The sequence below is a fragment of the Epinephelus fuscoguttatus genome, linkage group LG8 (assembly GCF_011397635.1).
Source record: "Epinephelus fuscoguttatus linkage group LG8, E.fuscoguttatus.final_Chr_v1".
Taxonomy (NCBI): domain Eukaryota; kingdom Metazoa; phylum Chordata; class Actinopteri; order Perciformes; family Serranidae; genus Epinephelus; species Epinephelus fuscoguttatus.
In genome coordinates, this window is record NC_064759.1 from 15,842,893 (window position 1) to 15,863,988 (window position 21,096).

At 40.0% G+C, this 21,096-nt stretch overlaps 2 protein-coding genes across 2 annotated transcripts; both read right to left on the reverse strand.

The window, feature by feature from the left end:
* Positions 1 to 67: 67 nt before the first annotated feature.
* Positions 68 to 10,856, reverse strand: LOC125893107 (complement C1r-A subcomponent-like). The gene is made up of 13 exons (XM_049583608.1): positions 10,719 to 10,856; positions 10,141 to 10,354; positions 7,597 to 7,780; positions 7,375 to 7,515; positions 6,757 to 6,962; positions 6,524 to 6,671; positions 6,251 to 6,369; positions 6,062 to 6,140; positions 5,787 to 5,921; positions 2,919 to 2,993; positions 2,586 to 2,791; positions 2,280 to 2,494; positions 68 to 724 (listed from the first exon to the last, which is right to left on the reverse strand). Exons 1-13 carry the CDS (start codon positions 10,820 to 10,822, stop codon positions 358 to 360), a joined length of 2,193 nt encoding a protein of 730 aa, XP_049439565.1. The 5' UTR covers positions 10,823 to 10,856; the 3' UTR covers positions 68 to 357.
* Positions 10,857 to 12,542: 1,686 nt separating this feature from the next.
* Positions 12,543 to 21,015, reverse strand: LOC125893109 (complement C1s subcomponent-like). Its single transcript, XM_049583611.1, has 11 exons — positions 20,857 to 21,015; positions 20,421 to 20,619; positions 20,143 to 20,323; positions 17,392 to 17,520; positions 16,959 to 17,149; positions 15,102 to 15,252; positions 14,895 to 15,010; positions 14,719 to 14,800; positions 14,494 to 14,628; positions 13,597 to 13,671; positions 12,543 to 13,508 (listed from the first exon to the last, which is right to left on the reverse strand). The coding sequence occupies exons 1-11, from the start codon at positions 20,871 to 20,873 to the stop codon at positions 12,721 to 12,723; spliced, it is 2,064 nt and encodes a 687-aa protein (XP_049439568.1). The 5' UTR covers positions 20,874 to 21,015; the 3' UTR covers positions 12,543 to 12,720.
* Between the last annotated feature and the right edge of the window lie 81 nt (positions 21,016 to 21,096).

The following is a 21,096-nucleotide window of genomic DNA, read 5'->3' on the forward strand; positions in this document are numbered from 1 at the left end:
AACTAAAGATTGATGTTTTCAACATTAAGTGGACGATTTATCTGAAATACAAACACGAAAAGGCAAATTTGAGTCTGTATGATGACACTTTATTCAAAAATACACTTTTGGGAGATTTGCAGTGACTTTATGACCAGTATTACATTTATTTCATAATTTTAGAGAGATTTTTAAATGGTTCTAATCATGATTGCACTTGATCATTTTACCGTACATTGGAACATTACCTTAATTCATAGTAGACACAATATGCAGAAAGAGTATATTTAGGGAAAAGTGTGTTCCCTTTTTATTTTGATGTAGATGTTTTGTTTCTTCAACATCTTCACATCATATTGTAATGAATTACTGTAAATTTTAATTCTCCTGCATAGTCGTGTTGATCCAGCCTACATAGTTAGCGACTCTGGTGTAGACTCCATATGTTCCTTGCTTTCCGCAGTCAACCCCCCAGCTGACGATCCCAGCAGCCCAGAACTGGCCGTCATGTCTCAGGGCATAGGGGCCTCCACTGTCACCCTGGCAGGAGTCCTTCTTACCTTCAGGGACTCCAGCACAGAACATGTTATTTGTCAGATCTGGTACATTGTCCCGATTCCTCTTCAACAAAGCGACTGAATTACTGCATATTGCCTGCTCCACCACAGGGACCTGCACGTATTTCAGCTTATTTGTTAAAATCCGTCTGTTGTTAGTTTCTGTAATGCCAAAGCCTGACACCAGTCTGAAAAAAACCCCAAAGAAAACAAAGAAGAGACAATTATGGTGAGCCCGGTAGAAAGAGGAAACCTGAGTCTCTTGTTCAAAAGAGTCACAGTTGGCACAACAAGGAGAAAATGAATAAATAATAAAATACATTGGTAACACTTTACTTAAAGGTCAGGTCTATAATGCATTATGAGCACATTTAGAAGACATTATAACACATTCATAAGGCTTTATAAACGTTGTTACAAATGTTAATTATCATGTATGACAACTTATAGGTTTAGGTTTAGGTTTATTTTATTTAATATGGACATCACAAATACATTGAGACTGTCCCAGTGGACAGACCAGATGCCTTTGCTTAGGTGTGTGTAGCACACGTGCTAATTTTCAACACTAGTCCATAGGCGGCTTTTCTGAAAACACAGAGCATATAATTAACAAATGGGATAAAACAAACAGATGTTATGATTGCAAACAGTAATATTCAAAGATCACAGGGCATATGATCAGCAGTAGGAGGTAAAACAAACAAAATTCATGATCGCAACCGTGGTATTAGTTACAATATTAAACTAAGTCCATATTTATACATGTGAACATTGTTGTTTTGCTTTTAACCATGCTTTTAGTCCTCTGTTAAAAGCGTTTGTATGAGTCTCCAATTTCAGGTGAGTGGGTAGAGTGTTCCATAGGTTAACGCCTTTTACTGAGAAGGCAGATTGACCAAATGATGTTGTATACCTGGGAACAATGCAGTCACCATTGTAGGAGGCTCGTGTGTTCATTTGACTTGAGCTCAAACGTCTTTTTATCAGTGCAGAAAACAGGGGTGATACATAGTTATAAAGACATTTAAAAACCAGTCTGATATTTATGTAAATTATGAGATTTTCAAATGCAAGAAGGTTGTGTTTTCTCAGGATGCCACAGTGGTGCCATCTCATGGGTTTTTGATCCATAATTTTTATTGCTTGCTTATATATTGCTACTACGGGTTTCAGAGTGACTTGAGACACGGGTTTCAGAGTGACTTATAACAAGGTTTATAAAGTATTATAAGTGGTTACATAATGCATTATAAATTCAGCATTCATAATGCTTTATATTTCCATGCCAAAGTTACAACAGTGTTTGAAAGAAGAATCTGAAGTACTGGGTTACATAGCACATTATAACTATCATAACTTTAGCCAGTTATAAAGACTCAAAGAACTGTTCTGACATATAATAAATGCTTAATTTCTGAAACGGAATAATGCCAATACTTCAGATTCTTCTTTCAAACACTGTCGTCACTTTGGCATGGAAGTATAAAGCATTATGAATGCTGAATTTATAATGCATTATGTAACTACTTATAATACTTTCCTTGTTATAAGTCGTCATACATGATTATAAACATTTATAACGACGTTTATAAAGCCTTATAAATGTGTTATAATGTCTTATGAATGTGCTCATAATGCATTATAGACCTGACCTTTAAGTAAAGTGTTACCAATACATTAAAGAACATAGAATTTAATTATAAAGCATTATGAAATTAAATCCAGTAGTTGTTTCTTTACCCCATCTCTCCAGTCACGTATGTGGCACCCTCTGCTGGCAAACATATTGGCATAATGGATGAGTTGAATGTGATCTGGTCTTGAAGTTTGATCAAGGCAATGTCATTGTTGTAGTCTAACAAGTTGGGGTTGTTGTATTCAGGGTGAATGTGGATTGAAGCAGCATACACAGGAGAGCCCAACAGGGATTTAACATCAGTAAGTCCCATGTAAATCTGCAAATCAACAACATAGAAAAAAATAAATGGAAATTCAAAAACATGGAGGCAATGGACATGTAAGTAACACCTAAAATTGACCACTTACCCGTACAGTGTCTTTTGAAGCTGGATTTCCATCATGAACTAAATTATGAGCTGCAGTCATAATCCAGCGGTCTGCAATCACCATGCCTCCTCCTCTTCCTCCATCAACACTCAGCATCACTTGCCAGGGGATGGTGTTTTCTGGAGCTTCACTCCCTCCAATAATCCTTTGATAGCCAGTGAGGAGTTTTGTGGGCTGGCCACAGACTAGATGGGATACAGATGTACATGTTTTTATTAAGTTTCACAAAAGAGTTGCCAGTAAAAGAGAGAAAAGAGATTTAGATATTAATTAGGGTTTCCAGTGTTTTATTGTTGTAATAAAAAGCAATACCTGGTATGCATATTGGATTGATAACAATATCGTTGTTGGATCTCCACTTTCTGTCGGCCTCACAGGTGAACATAACTGCAGAGCAGAGAGATCAAGAAATAAAAATCAGTCGGTTATGTACAAATGCACTCCCGGGTGTGTCAGTGCACTGTGTCATCACTGTTAAACTCGGTCTCACTCCCAACTAGTCAAATACCAATGCTTGGTCAGTAGCCCTCATGTCACATACCAACGCAAAGAGGCACCATTTTGTGGCAGTACCAGATGCACCAGGACGCAGCAATTTTTGACGCTCTAAGCAACTGTCGTAGTATGAAGAGCAAGTACGCATAGTGTGGGCAGAAGTGGGGAGGTGAATGGGTCAAACAAACTTTGGACTTTGACTAGGTGGCTGCTGTTTGTGTCCTGCAGTTATTTTTATAACGTAGTGTGTTCGGATGTGTAGCATATTTCGCTAGTGACATATGTCAGATGACGTATGTGATTTATGTCATATGACGTTATATTACATTTGCAACAAACGTACTTATTTCAAGCCAAATCATGATGGGTTTATTTCTAAACCTAACCACATGCTTTTGTTGCCTAAACCTGAGAAAACACCTAAAAACTCAGGGTTTTTTCTCATGTTCTAAGTTTATTTTGCAAAGAGAATATGTGCATGTAACGAGCAGAAACTGTACATATCTTATGAAAACAAAAGTTTATTTTGAAAAGACACAATGCATGTAACAAGCGTAATCCACAACGTGTCCTTGAGTGTCAAACACTGATGCCAAAGGGGTACCTAGAGCAGTATAGTTTGATGGTAAGGCCAGTGATCAAGCGTTGGTATTTGAGGAGTTGATTGAATTCTTTTCAAATATGTTTTGTATCAAATGTACACTGAACAAAAAATTTAAACAGAACACTTTTTTGCTCCCAATATTCACAGGTTTAGGTTAAACATCTAAGACTTCTTTCATGCACTCAACATATTTTTGGCAAAATTTTGGTCACAGATTTGTTCAAATCCATGTTGGTGAGCACTTCCCGTTTTCCAAGATAATCCATCCTCATGACAGGTGTGGCATATCAAGAGGCCAGTTGGATGTACTGCCAAATTCACTGCCAAAACAGTACTGGAGACAGCTTTTGGTACTGAAATGAGCATTCAATTCAAAGGTAACAGTTCTAGTGGACATCCCTGCATCCCTGTTCTTATTGCAACCACCCCAGGGCACACATCTGTAGTAATGATTCTGTTTAATCAGCATCCTGTCAGGTGGATGGATTATCTTGGAAAAGGAGAAGTGCTCACCAATGGGGATTTAAACAAATTTGCAACCAAAATTTGAGAGAAATATTTCTAGTGTGTTTGAAAAAACTTTAATATCTTTAACCCAAACCTGTAAAAAAATCGGAGCAAAAACAAAAGTATTGTGTTTAAAGGGCCAGTGTGTAATATTTGGCATGGTTTATTGTCAATCTGAATCTGAATCTGAATATTCTACCCATTAATATGTTTATACAAGTGTATGATCGCTATAAAATAAAATTCGTTTGGTTTTCGTAGCCTTATAATTATGCTTTTATATATATATATATATATATATAGCAAGGGCCTTGCTTTAGAGAGGTCGCCATCTTGCGCCGCCATGTATGTACGGCAGATCGAGTGGACAATCCAGCCAGCCAGAGAACGCGTTTCACGTGTATAAATGAACCAACGAAGACAGCGGAAGGAAGGAAGAAGGAGGAAGAAACAGCAGAGTGTTAGTAGTTCATCGATAGAGAGTAGTGAAAAGTTTTTTTAGTTATAAAGTTTGCGAATGGACCACACTTACCACGCAACAGGAGAGAATGAACCCGAACCGTCATCTGCGAGGAAAAGAAGACGCAACTTCACTCCTTGTGATGCACTCTCTGCGGCGCTTTTCCTCCTGATGACATATCTCTCCAACAATGGCAGCAGTAGCACCGAATCCCATTCTGTGCATTCAGCCTCTCTTCTCGCCCGCTCAGCATCAAACACATGGAGTTCCTCATCTGTATGCTCCGGCTCAAACAGGTATGGCTCTGGGTCTGTGTCCGCTACAAGAAACTCTTCAAAATCGCGTTCAAAGTCGTCCATTGCAGCTACTATAGTCCGGAGATATTGCTAAGCTAAATAAACAGCTGAGCCCTGTTTACCGGCTATGCTGTCAGTCAGTGTGCGGGCTGGAGATTGGAGCAGAGAGGGGAGGGGGGTCCCCACTCGGTATGGTAAACGAGTGTTTGTGTAAAGTTATGAAGTATGTCTGTTACGCCAGAAGAGTCAGAGTTTAGGACGGAGTGGAGTGTTACCGGAGTTTCTGGAGTGCTCAAATAAACGGGCCTTTTTCCCGAACGCTCCTCTGGTCTCCTGCTCGTGAGGGATTCACTACAATATCGAAACATGGTTTAGATTTCTAAATAAACATTCACCTCGTCGCTAGATAGACCTACTCCTGAAAAACTTGTGCGCAAGGCTTTTTGTCCCTATGAGGCCACCGTCATTTACCCGACGGGAGGGGTGAGCGAGTGAGCCCTGCAATCTAGAATTTGACCACTGATGACACTGTTTTCAACCCATTTTACACACTGGCCCTTTAAATTTTTGTTTTGTTTTTTGTTATTTCCAGGTTTCCACTGGTTTTCATTTATTAGCACACTCTTAAATATTGCTGACATTGTGTATTCATCATGTTAAACACCAAGTTTGCAAGACCTATTGCAAAATGTACATCATTAGTGAGGGGGAATGCAGTGGAAAAATCAATCTGCACTTAATGGAAACCAATGTCTGGTAGGAAATGTAGGAAAAACATAAAGCTATACATCACAGAATACAAAATGTTGATATCTTACCATTAATGCCACCAAGTAGAGTGTAAAATGGTTCATTACAGTGATACTGAACAACAGAAAGGTACTGATTGTCAAAGCCAGACAGGAAGACCCATCTTCCATTCAGCAGAGGTTCAGGTTCTCCACAATCAATTACTGCAGATGAACAAAACAAGGACATGTTATTATTTTTGCCAGTGAGACGCAGGAAATGATCAAGCAGATATAATTTGGGGTTGAATCACAATATAGTTTCCATTAATTTTACAATTTTCTTGAGTCAAAAGAAAACATACTGTGGCATTCTGGCAGAGGGAGGTGCCACTGTCCATTGTTTTGGCACATGGTAGAGAAACTGGTAATCTCCTCACCATCCTGACAGAGAAAAGATGAGAACCGATAAAACATCAGCGTAATATTTGTTTTCATATTGCTCACAGTGACAAATAAAGAAGCTTATTTATTAAATTAGCAGTTCATCTAACCATCATCAGCTTGTATCCTTGGTCACAGCGCACAAAGATGTAGTCTCTGTAGAAATACTCAGTCAATATGGGAGTGACCCTGCCCATAGCTACATCACCGGGAATAGGACACTTCACTCCTGGAAACACCACAAACAAGCAGACATGTAATATCAACTGAAAATCTATAGTTAGTTGCAATCAGACAATATTGTAGAAAATGTATTTCATTTAGTGACAAAATTTCGACAGTCCTCCTCGACTCATTTCCACTGTCATTCCTCTATCACTCACTGTTTGTGCTATAGTCAAGGCTCCAGCCGCGACTCTGGCCTTCATCATCAGTATGGTAGTCCAGTGTGACCGTGTTGGAGTTTGTAGCTATCAGACCTGGACTCTTCCCACCACACAGCTTGATGGGCTCTCTCTCTGGGATGGTCACCTTTTAAAGGACAAGTAGTGCATAGCTCATTATATCTCTTTAGCTCCCCGTTCCATCTACAGTATATATAGCTGCTTGTCATTACCTCTAACCAGTGATGAATACAGTTTGGGCCTTGCTCGGTGTCCACGCTCTCAATGTGGAAGTTGTCAGTGAAGTTGAGAGAGACAGTGAAGCCAGCTTCTACAGAAATGATGTACTGACAGGACACAGCATGAGGTGGGGGGTTTGGGTATCCTGGACTGAACAGATATCCCTCTGGCTCATCAAATATACCACCGCCGCAGGATGCTGAGTGATTAGAAAAGAAACATTCAGCTTAGAATTGGGGTTGTATGAGGTTCATATCCATAGTAAACGCGCTTGTCAACGCCACTAGACTCCATTGGCTTTTAATATTGTTGATTTCACTAAAATCTAATGGGCATGGATGTATTTGTTAAGCATGGATTTGTTCTAGCAGACTTGCTGCTCAGTTTCTTAGAGAGCTCCCTCAAAGATCAAAGACTTTTTTGCCAAATATATTTATATACTGTAACTAGTTGTCATAAATGGGCAGTTCATTGACACAAGTGTCTTGACTGAAACAGATGTTTGGGGTAGTAATCACAACCATTTGACTGAGCATTGTCTCCCCTGCTACATATCCTGGCCCCTCTAAAGTATATATGGGAAGTACACTATATATCTGCACAATACTCACACATGCAGCTGCGCTGGTCTGGGCGAAGCTCATAGCCGTGGTGACAAGAGCAGACGTACGAGCCAAGGGTGTTGAGGCAGATCTGAGAGCAGAGTGGACCTGAGCCATCGTCAGGTTCTGGCTCAGAGCACTCATCTCTGTCTGATAATGAGAGAGATGTTAAGTTAGTGGGATGTGGTTCAGTCATGAAGAGTGAAGTGACAGAAGATTGATGGGTACTACCTATTGCCTGGTACTGAGCAGAGAAGCCCACATTCTGGTGGCGCTCTGGGTTGCTGTCGTCTGACTGAAATATGAGGGTGAGCGTGTTGCCTGGAGACAAGATGGGCTGGGTGCCTGGGTGATGCCCATCAGCCGAGTTCTCATGGCCACAAAACTTCCCCAGGATCTTCGCATCATAGAGAACCTGAGGGCAAGGCAAGGCAAGGCAATGTTATTTATATAGCACCATTCATACACAAGGCAATTCAATGTGCTTTACAAGGGAAATACGTTAAGATAAAACATTAAAGGAACAATAGATCATTAAAAACAAAAGCTAAAAGCAAGAAAAACAGTGCAGAAAATGCATTTAACAAGCAAACATAAAGCAAAAGCAACAGCAGACAAATATAAAAACAATAGCTACAGATTATCCTAACAATAAGTTACATATCTAGTTCACTGATAAGCTGCAGTAAATAGTAATGTTTTAAGCCCTGATTTACATAAGGGGTCAAATCTGTATCATGGTGAGGAAGAGTAAGTGTGACAATGATTTAATACACCATGCAGCACTCAGTAGAAGCCAGATCTATTGCAGTGTTGCAGCTGAGTCACCGAACCTTGAGCAAAAGTCACTTCCCAGATCTTCTTTGTTTGGATTAAAGTCTGAGTCTCAAGTCTTTCTATTGCTTAAAGCTGCTCTAATCAATATCTTTATATTAACAAGTGATGAAATGGCTAGGCATAATACTAAGGGGTGGTCCTGTTGACACACCCACAGAGAATTATCCCGACTCTGCAGTTCCCCTCAGCTCCACGAAGGTTTTTAAGTGTCTTTCGGCTCATTGTTTTGGTTTAAGGGCCCTGATACACCAAGCCAATGGTGAGCGTGTGTTGCCCTATTTTTTGCAGTTGGCCCTAGTTGGTGGCTTATCGGCCGAGTCAGTATATTGAATCAACGGTGGGGCCAACAGAGCTCATCAGAGAGAGAAATCCCTCTGATTGGCTATTCAGCTCGGGTTGTGTTGTTAATGTGCTAACTAGCTGGCTAGTGTCTAGCCCGTCCTGTTGCTGATCCGGTTTTCTTTTTTTTTTTAATGACGAATATAGACTATCACCGCCTATTGGTATGAAAAGTAATTTCCTCTCACACGGGTGAAAGGTATGTACTAGTTGGCCATTTCCTGTAGTCTTTGCAGTGTGTCCAAGAACAAAGTTTTGGCCAAGACATAAATGACATCCAGATACCGGCCTTGTCGCCACTAGTTCTGTGATGTCAGTTTGGTGTGTCTAGGCCTTAATGGCATCAGCGTAGGTTTCAGCAGCTCTGGCAACCCATTGTGAGCTAACAAATCCAACTTAGCACCAAATGGCACAAACTGTTAGTGACTAATGAAACTCAAGCTGCTTAAGAGGCAGATACTTCTATCAAGAGCTGGTGGAGATCAAAACCGAGCTAAAAGTAAAGTAAATATTGGACTAACATGTATCTGGTGGCCAAAAGCACAGCTAATTTGTCATATCTTCATAACTTTTTCAGATGATATCAGATGATTCCAATGTTGTGTTTCAGGCTCATTGCATTACATCCAAGTGGCATTTGAGTGACACATCTATTGTGGGAAAATGGAAGAAATATTCGTCCCCAGAAAGTCCCAAACAAAAAGTGGTTCTATTAGATATACCTAAAGGATAATAAGCTCGCCTTTTAATTAGCCAACTCCACCAAATTTGAGTTGACTGACCCATCATCATTACATCATTACATGAAAGATCGGATTCTCACTTAAAATAAAAAACAACCAAGCGGTACCAAAAGTGGAACTAATGCCATTGTTAAAGCTTTTGTAAGGATTGCCAAGCTGTGCACCAGGACTAATGAGAAGTAATAACAACATAGGCGAGCACCATTGTCAAGATAGACAGTGCTAGCGGGACTGTTTTAAATCAACATGTCTTCTCAATATTGACATTATAGTTTGTTTTTAGGTTACTCCATTCCACTCTTAAAACCCCAGCAAAACAGATATGTTGGCATGGAAGATATGTTGGTCTTTAGAGAGCAGTAAGGGAAAATCGAATCTCCCTCCCCAACTATTATTGGTTAGAGTGGACGCAAAGTCAGACTGAAGATGGAAACAGAACATAACGAGTTGGCAACTCTGTCTCATATCAGTCGGAAAATTAGCTATTTTGACTCCTATGATAGCCAATCAAGACATGCCTCCAAAAAAGCCTAAGCAAATAACATGAGGCTGCTTCCTCGTGAGATTACTACCAACAAGAGACCACTCCAATGAGAAAAACAAAGGGCCTTTTACAATACCCATGATGCACTTTGTTATTCTGAGATACACCACAGCACATTTTGGCAACAACAGCAAAACGTGCCGATGTATGTAGAACTACGTAGTTGGCAGAGAAAGGGTACTACAGTAGGTCATCAATATTCAAGCCTGAGTCAAGTTGTCAAAACTCAAGTCACACTTTAGTTAAGAACTGAAACACTACAACACTGGTCTTTTGTTTGGGATTTCACATGTGTTGAAATATGGCTCTGACTGTGAGGGAGTCGTAATAGCAGCCTGCAGACGCTTCGATGTCCAGGTGTGTGAAGGTGAGCCGGATCTGATAGCCCTCTGGCACACTGAGGTCCCACTGCTCCTGCAGGTTGGGAGAGTAAGGCTGGGGATAATTGGGGGACTGGACCGCCCCATGCATAACAGGCTCAGGTTCAGGCAGCCGCCAGCTCACACACGCTGACACGTACAGAAACCTGGAGAGATGAAGGGACAGAGACAGTTCGATCTGTTTATCAGTTTGGGGGTCATCTGAGCTGCTGGTCCAAAGTTGATGCAAACAGAAAAAGAACAAACACAGTGACGCAATCAACACAACTGTTGCAACCATATAATGTTGTTGAGGTTTTATATACGGCATACTGAGAGACAGATCACTCAGTCAACCTATACATGCTGCTCATCTGTAATACTGGACAGAAGGTAACACGCTAATATAAGAAGCAGCTCCACAATGATGGCATGTTTACACAGTAAATTGTCAAAATCAAGCTAGACATTCATGACAAAAACTAATAAAGTACAATATACAAATGGGTTTAAAGTTCCATCCAAACTTACAAGACGATACAGTGAGTCCACCCCATCTTTGGATTAAATGCTGTATCCGTGAGTGAACGGAGCTGCTGCTGTAGGAGCAAATGTCTCACATTCAAGTGAAACATTAAAGTCACAAAGTCTTTCCTGTGTTTAGCAACTCACTGCGTTAATGCCAGGAATATGCCTTGTTTGTCTTGGCAAAATCAAATGAACACTTGATTTGGGATTGCAGAAAAACAGGATCGATGCTGGAAATAATCCCTCTAACATGGAAAATTAGAAAGCTCTTGTGAAGTAGACACCTCTGATAAAATGCAAACTCTATTTTTTATATTAATATCTAATAGACAAGAACGCTAGCCTGATTGTGTTATAAGCAGCTCCCAGCCACTGTATTTCAACCCTGCCTCATGAACGTCATTTCACCACTAGAGGGGGCGATTAGACTTTGTCAGCATCCTCAAATGCAGAAGACATTGCAGTTCATTTATGAGGCAGACATGTTGGTGAAGCAGCTGATCGAGGCAGCTGATTGCTGCTGCAGAGGAGTAACGTGAGCACATTTTACTTTCTGCCTACAAAGCAACATCAAATTTAAAAAAAATGTCACTGTGGTTGATCACACAGGACTTAAACTTACGGTCCTGCCTCTTTAGTATCATCTGGCCAGAGAAATACATAGAAAGACATACATAAATATAACAATAAATCATGAGACAAATAGATATAGGGCGTAATAAAAAAAAATGTTGGTTTGTGGTTTTCTATGAGTATTTATCACGTACAGCTCTTCCACTTTTTTTAGTCCACATATCATATTAAGACAGCTGTTACTGTTGAATTGCTTTGTTTATCATTTGGACAACAAAATAATTTATTTATATTAATAAAAATCATTTTGTTTTTTCCATACATTTGCTGCATTGTGATACACTGTATATCAATAGTTCAGTAAATGGTTTATCAGTATTATAGTGCTAATTTCAACCATGTCTCTTGGCAGTGATGTAAGGTATTGACAACGGGCCCCAGTGCATGCCATTATGTTGGGTATTAAGGCATGCTAGTTACTTGTTATGTGCTTTAACTAACTACTCTATTATCTTATCCTCACATGATCAAAAAGAGACTTGACACTGGATAACACCAACATACTTATCACCCAGAAATCATCATTGCATATACAGTATGTATAGGACAAAAATACCAAAGAAATAAGCAATCATTTGTTAAATTGAATTGTTTATCTATACATTATTCATAGATTATTATGTAGAGTATGCATATATTTTATTGCATATTTTGTTATAGATTGCTATTGGCTATTTTACAAAAAGAAAAAAAAAAGAAAACCATGATGGAGTTGAGTTTGCCTTTTCAAAGGCATATAAAGCAAATGGCACCATCTTTAATTTTTAAATGTGATTTTTCCTTTTCTAAAGGTGGCTATCTAAATTACTCACAAGGGCCTGTTTTCTGCCTGACATATAGCTTGAGGACCCACTCTCTATGGGCCCCCTCACCCATGGGCCCCAGTACAACTGCTCCACCTGCACTTTCTATATTTACGCCCCTGTCTCCAGGAACTATTAGTCACAATGTGTGGTAAACAGCTGAAATGTCTTTCCATACAAGGTGCTCTATGCTTCATACCATAATAGATTTAAACGTAGTTTGTTCTGGATTCATGTCAGAGGCAATTAGACAACTGTATCAATTATGAAATGATTAAATATCCCAGTGTATGGGGGGCCCTGACATAAACATGTCTGTGTGTATCTGATGGCAAAAAAAAAACACAGTATATTATTAAATTGGTTAAAAAAAAACACACATTCTCTGCAGTTGATTTGCAAATTCCTTTAATATAAAAGTGTAGTATGAATGTGATCACATCTTAATGCTGATTACAAGATTATAATAGTTTAATTAACAGTTTTATTTTAGAGATCTGAATCAGTCCTGAAATGTATTACGTTATTACAGTTAGTAGACAAGTATTTCTCCTTCATCCTTCTTCTGTCTAAGATGTTTCTATTGTATTGATTGTGTTTTTAATCCAGTCCACATAATTCTCCACCTTGGTATAATAACCCTTGTACTGCCTCTCCCGACAGGGGGCTCCCCAGGACACAATGCCAGTGAGATAATAACGATCTACGCCTTCAGCCAACATAGGTGTAACAAACGGACCTCCGCTGTCTTTCTCGCAGCTGTCCGTTCTTTCTCCTCCAGCACAGAACATGTTATTGGTGAAAACCATGCGTTTGTTAGTTTTAGGTGTGAAAGGTGTATTCCGACACTCTGTAAGAGATTTGACCCCAACCTGAGCGTACTTTAATATGGCAGCCACCCTGTTACCACCCATTGTCCCCCAGCCCGACACTGTGCCTTGTTCATTTTCCACTAAGCCCCTGTTTGGCTCTGGCAGACAAATGGGAAGGAGATTTGGGCCTAAATCCACCCTGGATGCTAATCTGATAAGAGCGATATCATTGTCAAAATTGGTGGGTTCTTCTCCACCCTTGATGTAGCCAGGATGAATAATGATCTTCTCACTGTCCATGACAACACTAGGTGACTGCTCTGCTTTTCTTCCATCTATCAGTCCACCATACAGGCGCAAAGCGGTGTCCTGTACATTTTCAACCACATGAGCTGCTGTGACAGCCCATCGGTCATTGATCAGTGATGCCCCTCCTCTGCTCGGCTCTTTGATCAAAAGCTGCCATGGTATCTGTCCCATCTTTGCGTCCTTACCTCCCATAATTCTGCCTACACTTGTAGAGAGTTTTTCAGGCTTCCCACACACTGAAATACACGAAAAAGTCATCAGTAGATTGATACGATTCAAAAGCTGCTAAAATAAGAAAATATAAGGAAGAATTTAAAGTCGTACCTTCAATGCATTTTGGCATCTCCTTCTTACCACCATCTGATACCCATTCACCACTGGCACTGCAAGTGTACGTGTCTGAAATATTGAAGAAAGCATATTGATGATACAAATAAGGATATCCATCACTTAATCTGTTAACCTTCAAGAACATTTGTCACCCGTTACACATGTTTGTCTATAGGTCAGTTTAGCTACTCTTCAGTTTCCTGTACTGTGCACCAACTGGGTCAGTGCGAGCTAGCTAATGCCATCATTCATTTAACGATCAACAATAAAACACCATCCCAACCCAACAGCATTGCCGTGGAAACATTGTGCCCACTTTCTGGTTTCCCCCCAGGTCGCCCCAGAAAAACCCGTTTAGAATATTTAACTATGTTATTACTGTTTGCTCTGTTAGCACCGTTAGTGGTGGTGGTGCTAACATGGTTAAAAATGCCAATTGTGCCACTCATAATTGTGCTGCTTAACCACATGGGCTACCTGGGTGGAGACCTCAGGGTGGCTACCATGTTTTCATGGCAATAATCTCCGAATGAGTGGCGCCACTAGCTAGCTCCTGCCCAACCCGAGTGGTACGCAGTACAGAGCAGCCAAGGCTAACTATTAAAATTTCAAAACCTCTATATGTTAAGTGCTTTGAAATGGGGTGTAAAAGCTGGCTGAGTCAGTCTTAAAGACTTAAAGAGAAGGCCTCTTGTACACGTCACGTCATTTAGCCTTTTTCCCCCCTAAAAATTAACCAGTTAATTACCAGTTAATGGGTGTCAGGCTATGAAAAGCAAAATTAACCAAAGCTGACAACGAAAGATCAATGAAACCAGGAAACTTTGTATTCTTAAAAGCTAGTTTAGAAAGGAATCAAAAAAGGGATAAGTAAAAGCTTCCTATAATCACCATCTCCTTCCAGTGTGTAGTACTTTGAACTGCAGTTAAAGTGGATCTGGTCTTTATACAGAGTGTGCCGGCCATCTGAGTCCACCAACTCAAGGATGCCATCTTCTGGGATATCAGGAAAGCCACAATCCACAGCTACACATGGAAGAAAAACATTGTGAACGATAGGAAAAAAAGGCATTCAGATCAGTCAAATTAGATACAGGTCAAATGCGTCAGACTCACGTTCACAGACGTAAGTGGGAGTCCAAACTCCTGTAATCTGGCATGTGGTCGTGTATTCTGATATCAGCGTCTGGGTGCCTTGCTACTTTGCAAAAGGAGAACTTAATTAGCTTAATTGTGGCTTAAATACATCAAATGTAAATGAATTAAAAGGTTCTGGTTCTCTGTACACTCACCTTATTCGCAACATAGCCAAGTTCACAAGTTACTGTCCCTGTTTCGCCAGGAGAATATTCTGGTTTCTGAGGAGTCAGGGTGGAGTGTGGGGTCACCACTGCCTGACAGACCTTTTCTGCAATTAGCACGTGAAAAGAACGATTGTGATCATTTTCAAACTAATATCGAAACAAATACTCTTTCCCATTGAGAGGAGGCTGCAGTACCTGTGGTCTTGAAGTGGAGAGTGAAACCTTTGTTGGTGCCATAGCCATCAGAGGTGAAGTGTATTTGGACATGATGTGAGTAAGTGAGGAGGGGAGAGGGGGGAGGCGTTTTACCACAGAATGGCCCCAGAGTCCCAGAAGGGGTCTCAATCTGCAAACAAAGCAATACAGGTCACATCTCACAATGTAGTTCATGTCCTGACTTCCTCTCTGCTTTGTTCTATCTGGTGAATCGTGCACATGTACAGTATGTGTGCCCACCAGCATGTACAGTGCCTCAAAAACAATTCATCCCAAATATAAAATACAGAGAAAACCACTTTATAAAAAGAAACAACAAGTTTTTTGGTCATCAAACTAAACACCATGTTAGACTGTCAGTCATTATGAACATAGCATACTACTGTGGGGATGCTTCTTTGTTTTCCAGCAAGACACTGGGCTCAAACATGAAGCCAAAGCTACACGGCAAAGGCTCTGAAACAACAGTCAAATCTAGATACAGAGGAATGGAGAAAGAGTGCAGTGTCCAGATGTGCAAAGCTGACAGAGATCACAAAGACTGAAAGCTTTGATTTCTGCCAAGGGTGCATATACTAAACACTGACTTAAGGGAGGGGGAATACTTGAGCAAAAAGTTTTGTATTTTACATTTTTGCCCAAATTTTTATAACATAAAACCTTCCTTTTTTGTCTTATGAAGGAATAACTGTAGAATACAACTGGGAAATACCTGGTGTTTATTGTTGCTGCCAAAGTTTCCTGGTGATTTTGTGTTTGTCACTCTACATGTGGGATTCCACTACCTTGACTCCCACTGTGCAGAGTGTGAAAAACTTTTTGCATAAAGTACATCACACCCCCGGTTTCAGCCTTGCTGTCAAATCTTGGTTAAATGACCAATATTTATTATATTTTCACTTCCTCATGTCCTTCAGGGTACAGAGACAGCTAGCTAGCAGACAGTGGATCCTCTGCTCTGAGCATCCCAGCCAAACACAAAATATCAGTGTTGTTGGCACGGTTCCCACGGTCATGGAATATCTGGAAAAGTCATGGAATTTCACAGTCATATTTTCCAGGTCTGGATGAGTCATGGAATTGTCAAAATCACTGAAAGTCTTGGAAAAGTCATTGAATTTCGTTATGAATAATGAAATTATGTAAAATTACGTAAAATGCAAATTCATTTTATTTAGCTATGCAGTAAAGGTAGCTTTAATATGTGTCTGTGTGACATCATTTTGTTACCCATCACATACGTTTCATCATTGCTTCCCTTGGTTCATCTCTCCTGTCCTGTATGCCAGATAGCTGAAACTGTGTTTGAACAGAGTTTTAATCTGATAAGATTGAAAAACATTGGGCAAGCGGGGCAAGAATAAAAACTTTGTAATGAGTCCTTAAAGGGTCATGGAAAAGTTTATTAATTTTGTCCATGAAAATTAATGAGAACCCTGTGTTATTTTCAATATCTTGATCTGTGTGACATTAACGCTACTCATTGGTAAATTAAAAAGAAAAAAATAGATGTTATCAATTATGTTGAGATTTTAAAATACATAAAAGAAAAATGCAAAAATGCAAAAGAGAAAAGATGTCTTTGCATTTTTCAGCTTTATGAAACAATGATTTAAGGGATTTCAGTTCTAATTAAGACCTTATTTTTAGATGAATAACTTAAGTGCCTTTTAAGACTTTTTAAAGATCCGTGGGAACCCTGTGCTACATGATCAAAATAGGATGTGTTCTGTTTGTCGAATCCAAAGTTACAACACTTCTGTGTGAACTTCCTCTTTGTTTCCTGCTTTGTTAAGCTTTGTAAAAATGTGGTACATATTTTAACTCAACACCTACCCTCAGTGCGTCTATGCACTGGCCATCACTTTGCTCCACATCGAAATCTTGAGAGAAGTGTAGCTCCAGCTGCAGGGTGTCCTCCACAGACAGCGTGTACTGACAGTTGGCATTCTCTGCATATGAGCTAGGCCAAGAGGGAGTGGATATGTCCCCTTCCCTCAGCCCAGACAGATCCTTGGTACAATTCACTGTATTGAAGATAAGAGTTGATTTGTCATAATCATAATCATACATATTACACAATCAGCCTCCTTCTCGTGTTTCTCCTCTTTCCCCCGCAGGTTTGCCTGCTTCTGCTTCCACTATTACCCCATTTTCACTTCATGTTTCAGTTTTGTTTCACCTTCCTTGATTTGTCTTCCTCTGTTTAATGTCAACTCCTCATTCTGATCTCTCAGTTTACTGATCCTAATCATGAAGTTATTTGTACCCGTGCAAGTGTGTTTGTCCGCGTCCAGGTAGTAACCATGGCGACAGGAGCAGTGGTACCCTCCGATGTAGTTGTGGCAGAACTGGGTGCATTTGTTGTCAGAGTTGTCATGCTCACATTCGTCAAAGTCTGTGGGAGCAAATTAATTAAAGGTCAGAGCATGACACATGAGACATTTTAAAAGAATGGTTGGACATTTCGTGCCTGTTCACTCTGTTGGTGGGTTCTGCATTTCTGATCAACACTGTACGTCTCCTCTTCCAGGGCGTGGGATTGATTAGTAGGAGGTGAAACCTGAAACTGAGCCTGGTAAGGCTTCATGTCACTCTTACGTCTTTGCAGTTATTACCGATTTCATTAGAAACTCTAGCTGTTTATTTTAATCATCATAATGCGTTTCTGGCCATCTGTTGTTTTGGTCGTGATGATTCACTTATTTGAGGCTGCTTTTCTTTTAACCATGCCAATATGGGGAGGAGGTGCATTCTCTATATAATTCACCAGTTTACCTTTTATTGAGGCTCAAAGTTACACATTTTTAGTGCCACTTGAGTGACAGGCTGTCTGCAAGGCGTCACTACATACTGTGGGTCAGATCCACACCTTGCTCTTCCACATCTTCACCCTTTCATCCACATATGGTCACTTCTGGCTTCAAAAAAACAAGATGGCACTGACCAAAATGCAGAACTTAAAAACCAATGGGTGGCATCAGGGGAGCTATGTCCATTATTTTACACAGTCTGTCGCAGAGACTTAAGATGAGAAGACCGATCCTACTCTCACGTCTTTGCTGTAAAAACAAAGTCAGCAGCCAGTTAGCTTATCTTAGCATAAAGACTGGAAACAGAGGGGAAACAGCGAGCTCAGCTCTGTCCAAAGGTCATGTTGTTAGACAGGACTATTATGAGACATCAGTCACTGTCAGTGCCTTTGAATTGAAACTGAAAGCCTTAATGCTAATTACACTTCAGTAGCGTGTGCTTGAGTTCTGTATTCGGCATCTTTTTACTTGAAAATGTAAAATTTTGTCATGTTTTTACTTACATATTGTTAGTTTGTTAGTTAGCAGTTTATTTCAAACATGTAAGTAGCAAATAAACAAAATAATAATACAGTCTTACGCAGACAAAAAAAGAGGTTACTGAAGGAAGCATGAAAGCTGAAAACAACATATGATTTGCTTTACATGTCCAAAAACAAGTGGGAGGAAGTACAAACTTATTTATTCCCACCCCTTCTCCATAAATTAATAATTGTCCATTATATAGCTCCCCATCAGTATAAAGCTGTACAATAATTAACTCTCATAGACCTACTATAATATATCAAATTCATTCATTCATTCATCTTCTAACCGCTTCATCCTCTTGAGGGTCGCGGGGGGGCTGGAGCCTATCCCAGCTGACATCGGGCGAGAGGCAGGGTACACCCTGGACAGGTCGCCAGACTATCGCAGGGCTGACACATAGAGACAAACAACCACTCACGCTCACATTCACACCTACAGATAATTTAGAGTTATCAATTAACCTAGTCCCCAATCTGCATGTCTTTGGACTGTGGGAGGAAGCCGGAGTGCCCGGAGAGAACCCACGCTGACATGGGGAGAACATGCAAACTCCACACAGAAGGGCTCCCCCACCCGGGATCGAACCGGCAACCCTCTTGCTGTGAGGCGACAGTGCTAACCACCACACCACCGTGCCGCCAATATATCAAATTAATTGACAATAATATTTGTCTTACAGCAGTATATACAATAATTACAAAAATACTTAGAAAATAAAAATTCTTATAAATACATATATATGTTATTCAATTTTTATATCCTTATCCGATCATGACCGATGTGTTTTGCTTTGTCAATCTGTATATACATACACACAAACTATGCACATGCATACAAGCTATGTAAATACACATGCTCACACATACATACACAAAACAGATGGCAATAAATAAATGAATAAATAAAGAGTAAACACCTGCTGATAGTAAAACACCTTCCGCATTCTTAAACCTTTTGACTCAAACTGCTAAATAAGACACAAATCGCATTGATATAGAAGTCAGATTCCCTCCTCTACATATCAAAATGGATATCAGAAATAGAAACAAAATTATGTATGCCCTGAAAAAACAAATGTAGATATATTTTTCCTGTTTTTTAAACAATCTTGCAGCCTTTTTTTGAATACATTCACCTCTATCAACTGTGGACTCACAGTTATCTTTGAATTGATTCCAATGTAGTCGACACTAAAGACCAGGAACAATGGTTGAGGTATCTCAGTGATACGTATGTCATCACATAAAAATTGTTCATTTATTTATCCTATATAATTATCATTATTTATTATGTATTATCATTATTATTACTTTTATTATTGTAGTTGTTGTTTTTGTTTTACCTCCTTGTTTTTTGTTGTCTGTGTATTATTTGTGCATGTATTATTTGGAATAAGTTAGGAGAATTTGTTTTTTAAAAAAAAAGGAAAGACACAGCACACCACAGTGTAAGCCATTCCCAAGTCAGCTTTCAGAGCTATAAACTGCAACCATTGTGAATTGTTGCCTAAAATATCACCCTCCTAACAATACGGTTACAAAAGTATTCACAATTAAAAAACACATGCACGTACAAACTGAGCTCTTCTGGGGAATATGAGAGAATAAAATGGGCACAAACACAATGGACTTTCACAACTAGGTATCTCACTTGTTTTTCTCCTCTACTGTATGTCTCACCTTGATCGGTGTAGAAGCCTCTGAAGCCGGTGTGCCTCTTGATGTTTGAGTAGTCGGAGTGGAACGTAAGAGTGAGGCAGCCGCCTGAGGTGGAGTGGAGTAAGGGATTAACAGAGGACTCAAGCTCCTCAAATTCCCTTTTGCCACACAGAACTGCGATTAGGTTTCCATTTGAAAAGACCTGGGAAAAAAATATGTCGTAGAGGGCACAATAAGACATCGCCAAGTAACTTGACTCCTCAAAGTACACCCATTTGAAGTTTATCGTGACCCCTGACCTTCACTGCGTCATTTTCACAGTCATGGCTGTCCTCCAGGTCCAGGTGGATGAGCTTGATGGAGAGGGTGTGACCTTTGGGGGCGCACCTGCTCCAGTTTAGACTGGCATGGGGCAAGTATCCAGTGGGATACCCTGGAGACTCTACCCACCCCAGCAGCGTCGAGTAGGCCGAGCGGGAGAGCAGGAGAAGCAGGAGACTGAGGGAAGGGGTGGAAGGTAAGAAAAATTCAGGGGAGCGGGTGAAATATTGTAAAGAAACGGAGGAGGAAGTGGAGAAAACGCAGGGACCACAAAGTTAAGACAGAAAAAGGTATTACTTAAAGTTGCGGTAAAACAAAGACAAAGTATTATCACAATCCATTAGCATCCATCTTACAAGCCCTCTCGTGAAATTATCAGTTTTATATGACTAAAATGTAAAAATCTGAACCCACCTTAGTCTTAACATCATGATCCGATCAAATCTCCTCACAAATAAACTACCTCAACATTTCTCCTTCCCCTTTTCTTCATGATTTACTTTTCATTTCTCTCTCTTTCGTGCTGCCCCCCTTTCTCCCTCACTCATATTTTGCAAACGTAGGCATTTTATAGATCTATTTTGAGATTGTTTTTTGTATGTTCGCAGTAACAAGGGAGTGACCATGGACAAGTACAGGAAGAAAGACGCAGAC